This window comes from Tenebrio molitor, chromosome 7 (genome assembly GCF_963966145.1).
Source record: "Tenebrio molitor chromosome 7, icTenMoli1.1, whole genome shotgun sequence".
NCBI lineage: Eukaryota > Metazoa > Arthropoda > Insecta > Coleoptera > Tenebrionidae > Tenebrio > Tenebrio molitor.
The window spans coordinates 18,083,576-18,088,914 of NC_091052.1; the positions used below are offsets into that span (position 1 = coordinate 18,083,576).

Sequence of the window (5,339 nt, forward strand, 5' to 3'; positions counted from 1 at the left end):
AAACTAGTCAGTCATAGAGAAACAAGATGCATTCAAATGTGATTCGTGATTGTGAGAATTTCTAATACAACTCCAGTGTTTATAAATTGATCATTATTAGTGTCATTGTATCGCATAGGGAAACGGCGCTTATGACAATCCAACAATTCCATTGATAATTTGACATAAGCGCCATATATTTAATTTAATATTTGAGAGCAAAATCTACTATAATCTAACAAACAAACAGAATATTTAATAAAAGAAGGTCTTTAAATCGATGACCATCCAAAATTTATATAGTAATTGTACTTACATTCGACAAATAAAGCACATGTTTATCCCATAATAAACCCTATGGAGATCAACGTAGTAGTGGCGTTTATGCCATACCATCTTGAACAGACGCAGTTAGATGGCGTTTATGCAAAAACTAAACCTGAATAACAAGTTGTTGGATTTTTTGTCGCTTAAGACACCGATACCGGCGCATGCGGCTTAAAGTTCTCTTTCCTATGATACCAATATTTCAATTTCGTATTTTTTGGCGTTTATGTCGTTTTGGCGTAAACACATCGAAATAATCTAGTAATTCGAGTCATTATGGTCCTAAAGAAGAAATAATTCAAAGTTATTATAGTGTAAAAATTAAATTGTGACAGGTATAATATTAGAACTTTTAATTATTGCTGTTGTAAAACAGAATAAATTTTACATTAGGAAAATTTACATGAATAGTATTTGTCCCTGCTGATTAATAAGACATTTGACAATTAACAGGCAGTAGATTAACTGTGAGAAAAAAACTTCATTACGTTGAAGTTTTATTTATGGTTTTCAAGGCTGAGACATTTGTGTGTGGTTCAATTTTGATTTATTTTTTACCATAAAACCTTTGTCGATAAATTATGGCATATTAAAACAGAAACTGTTACTTATCAACAGAAATTAGACGGTAGTGAATTAATCACACATTAATTACAGACTGCCTCTGGTATTTTTAATGTGGCGAGTATTTAACCAAAGAACGAATTGATTTTTAATACATTTTGAAAGTGAATTGAAGATCATCGGTTCATGTAAAAATGTCATTAGACTTAAAGGAATTTGTTAGTTTTAACGTCTCCTGCCTTTACATCTTTGGTTATTTGTCACCGGAATTTAAAAAATCATCCAGAAAGAAGACTTAGGCATTTACTTCGTTTTGTTTTGGGGATATACTTATGTGTTGTGTCTTGCAAGTCAAATTGCTGATATGGTGTCAGTTTTTGGCGACATCGAGCAAATGACAGAAACCTCATTTTTGCTTCTGACCAACACCAATCAAGCACTCAAAATATATGTTTTTCGTGCCGCCGGCGCCGGCCGGAATTTGGTAAATTACAGATCTCGAAATCGTCCAGAAACACATGCATTGCCGGCCTAGTCCGGCTAAAAGTAGGGATTTTGAGTTGTCATCGGTTTCGGTTGGCATTTGTTATCAGAATTCTATCAAACGTCAATGTTTGTTCTGTGGATGGCTCGTTAAAAATGTTTTTTCTATTTATAACAACGTACAAACTACAAAGAAGCAATATTTAACTAAAATTAATTAATTAAAATTACGTTTCGAGCCACTTCTTGAATATGGGCTGGTGTATTTATTACAACAAATGTTTCAGGAAAATATCAAAAACAAAACAAATTAATTAAATTTAATAAATGTCAGGAAACAAGAGCGATGTTGATTTTAAAATTTAAATGTTTAAATGTAAGAGTTGCCAACACAAAAAAAGTCCCTAATACCAATTATTAAAACAAGTGCTTTAACAAAAATCAGCAGAAGTCGGCACGAAAAATTTTGTGTATCACACGTCCAGAAACTGTTTTGCGAGCATTCGTACTTACAATACTCGTCTATCGACTCGTATTGCAAACCATACTCATGCTCGCAAACGTGCAGTTTCTGGCCTTGTGATACAAATAACTATCTATGTTTAACGGCCCAAGAATGAGAAGATTAATTAAAAGTCTGGAAAGGGAAGAATTTCAGCCAAAAACCCGGGTACAATATGAGACAATAGTGGAAGAGATCAAGATGTCTAAGATGATTACGAAAGTGTTTCTATTTATGTGTCTTGTGACTTGTTGTTTGTGGGGAATTTTTCCATTCTTGGACAGACGTCCTGGTGAGAGTATTAGATTACCTTTGAGTGGATGGTATCCATTTGATACAAATGGATCGCCGATTTTTGAGTTGGTTTACTTCTATCAGATTTTTGCGACCTGGATTAATGGCATGGGTAACATAACCATGGATACGTTTTTGTCTGGATGCATTATGATAATTTCGAGTCAACTTGCTGTACTAAACGAGGCATTTCGTATCATAAAATTAGAAGACGAGGAGTTTGGTGAAATTCAACAGAAACAGAACTCTACAAAAAATTTGGTCCGCAACATTCGTCATTACAAAAATATAGTTCAGCAAATAGACAAAGTCAAATATGTACTGTTCATGTGAAAAAATCCGAGTTTTAGATTTGCCGATGAGATGACTGCCCTCTTTAGTGTTAGCATTACAAGTCAGTTTGCAGTCAGCGTTATAATAATCTGCATGACAATGTTTCAAATGAGTTTAGTGTCACCTGTGAGTCTACAGTTTCTTTCAATGTTGCTGTACCAAGCTTGCATACTTTTGGAAATTTTTCTTTGGTGTTATTATGGCAACGAAGTTATTGTGCAAGTGTGAAACTTATACTTTAACCATTATTCGATCTCACTTTGAGCTTTTTTATAGTGAAAAACTTACAGAGTCAGCTTACAGGTGTGAGTGGATTGATGCTCCTAAAGAATTTAAGCAAAATTTACTGGTTTTTATGACACGCACTCAGTTTCCTTTAAAATTATATGCAGGAGGTTATTTCACTTTATCACTAACGACTTACATGGCTGTATGTGTGTCTTTTATGTATGTTTCCACTTAAATAATGACTGAATTTTCAGATATTGAAATCGTCGTGGTCATATTTTGCAGTTTTAAACAGCGTACATTCGCAACAAATTTCCTAAATACAAATTGTCTCGAATAGAGTTGATCGTAAAGGACGTTTTGTAAATGACATGATATGGTGTGGAATAATTCTGGCGTATACTTTAGAAGGGTCACTTGTATTAGATAAGTCATAGATCCAATAAAAGTGTAATCGCAGACATTTTTTTGATGGTAAAAACTAGTTTGTTGTAAAAAACAATAATCATAAAACAAATAAAAATACTTGATCTCCAAAGCTTTCGGGAAGGATATAAGACGGTAGTTGATAAGCTGTTTTGATTTAAAAAAGAGTAACCAAACTTTTTGAGAGTTGGTGAGAGAAAGAAAAAGAAAATATATTTCAATAACAAATATGAAATTATGTAAGGAAATAATGTATATTTTATTTAAATAACATGGAACAATAATAAAATATTATTCAGCGAGTGAGTAATAGTCATTACTCGCGAGAAGAATATGTAGTTTTTCCACGACTATGAAGAGAAATGTATAAATAAGTTTCATTATTAAACAAATTGAAACTGACGTTTTACAATTATTACTTTGCATACTTGATAGCATTGGATCAAAATTTGTGATTGGATTTCATAAACTAGTGCCTATGATATGAGGGGAGATTTTTATGTCATGTTAGTTATGAGGGAAAAGAGTTGGGAGGAATGTAATATTTTATTTTTCTTGATATGATCCATTAACGTTTATTTACAACGTTTTTCCTATAAGGCTATGCCAAAAAAGTCTCAAAAAATTCCTCCACGGTTTCTTTCAGGTATTCGTTCGACGAAAATCAACGTCCCAGGTGCTTTTTACAATTAGGAAAGAGATAATAATAGTCACTCGGTGCCAAATCTGGGCTGTAGAGTGGATGTTCCATCTCTACAAAATCGCACTCGTCCATTACTTCACGGATTTGGGGAGCTTTGTAAATAGTGCAATTGTCATGAACCAGCATAATCTTTTGATCAGAGTTGTGAGGTCTTCGCTGTATGGACGTTTTAAACTTTCTGATTATTTCCTTATATACTTCTGTTATTGTAGAGCCTTTTTTTATGTATTCAATCAGTAAGATTTCTTCCATATCCCAAAACACCGCTTTCCTGATGAATTCTGCGTTTTTGCCTTTTGACTATTGAGGTTCCTTGTGGACCCACTGCATGGATTCTTATTTTGTCGGTGGATCCCAGTGATCTACCCACGTTATAATTTTCGCAAAAAGCTCTCCGTCGTCACTCAAAGCCCCCAAGTTTTCTTCGTAAATGTGTTTCCGACACAGTTTTTGTTCAAGACTAAGCAATTTCTGAATTCAACGTGCTGAGACCTTATTCAGTCCTAAATTTTCATGCACAATTTTTAATACTACATCGGCAATCATGGAAACTCTTATTCTTCGATCTGCTATATTGGTTGTTGTTTCTTGCTTTAACAGGTCCTTTGCATCTTGGATCGTCTTGAATTGATTCCCTACCACATCGAAATAGTTTGGACCAAAATTTTATCGTAAAATACGACGGCACATCTTCCCCATACAGATTACTCATCCTCTGGTGAATATTCTTGTGTCCATTTGTTTCGTTTGTCAAGAATTTGATTAAGTACGCTTCTCTGTTCTAGCTGAATTTCACTAATTTTTTGTTAGTTAACGCTACACAAAAACAACAAAACTCTTTGAAGCATCAAAATGACACAGCAAAAATTTGCAATCGTGACTTGTTTTCGTCATGGCTAAGTAGAAAATATAAAAAATCTTCACTCGTTATTGCCGTGAGTTTTGAAATTATTAATCAACGGGCCGTGGGTAATGAACCTTGTTATCTAAAAAAACTTTTTTCTCGTTTTTGGTATTTTGCAAAACTGTTTAGTTTCTGTAGTACGTAGGCTGTAATGTGTGGTTAGCCATGGCCATAACCTTAACAAATGGCAATTAGCGATTCTATAAAATCCCTAGTGTAAGATAAATTGTATACTATTGCTTTTATATCAGATAAAAATAATAACTAATGAAGTTACCTATTAGTTATTTATGTATTAAGGGCATAATCAGGAGATTATGGCACGAGGGATTGTTTAAAGCCCGAGGAAGGACGGCTGTTAAATTCCCGAGGGCCATAATCGACAATTATGCCCGTGGTACATACAACGTTATATTATATTCTACACTGCGCCGCAAGATTAAAAATGATAAAATTATTGACTGCCATTTGGAAACCAAAAATGTTCATTCGCATTATCTTTAAGTTTAAATCCGATACTCTGCTACTTATTCTGTTATTTATTATTCAATTCTTTTAGACTTTCTTCGCAGTCAGGAAGTCGTTCCTATATTCTT

At 33.7% G+C, this 5,339-nt stretch overlaps 1 protein-coding gene across 1 annotated transcript; it reads left to right on the forward strand.

Annotated features, from left to right (window-relative positions):
- The first annotated feature begins 1,234 nt into the window (after positions 1-1,234).
- On the forward strand, positions 1,235-2,482 carry LOC138135069 (uncharacterized). Its single transcript, XM_069053710.1, has 2 exons — positions 1,235-1,354; positions 2,012-2,482. The coding sequence occupies exons 1-2, from the start codon at positions 1,235-1,237 to the stop codon at positions 2,480-2,482; spliced, it is 591 nt and encodes a 196-aa protein (XP_068909811.1).
- Positions 2,483-5,339: the final 2,857 nt, after the last annotated feature.

Bases quoted from the DNA above. Each gene is read 5' to 3' on its own strand.
- LOC138135069 (XM_069053710.1), top strand. From the start codon at position 1,235: ATGGTGTCAGTTTTTGGCGACATCGAGCAAATGACAGAAACCTCATTT. The intron at 1,355-2,011 runs GTAAATTACAGA...GAAGAATTTCAG, and splicing joins CCGGCGCCGGCCGGAATTTG to CCAAAAACCCGGGTACAATA.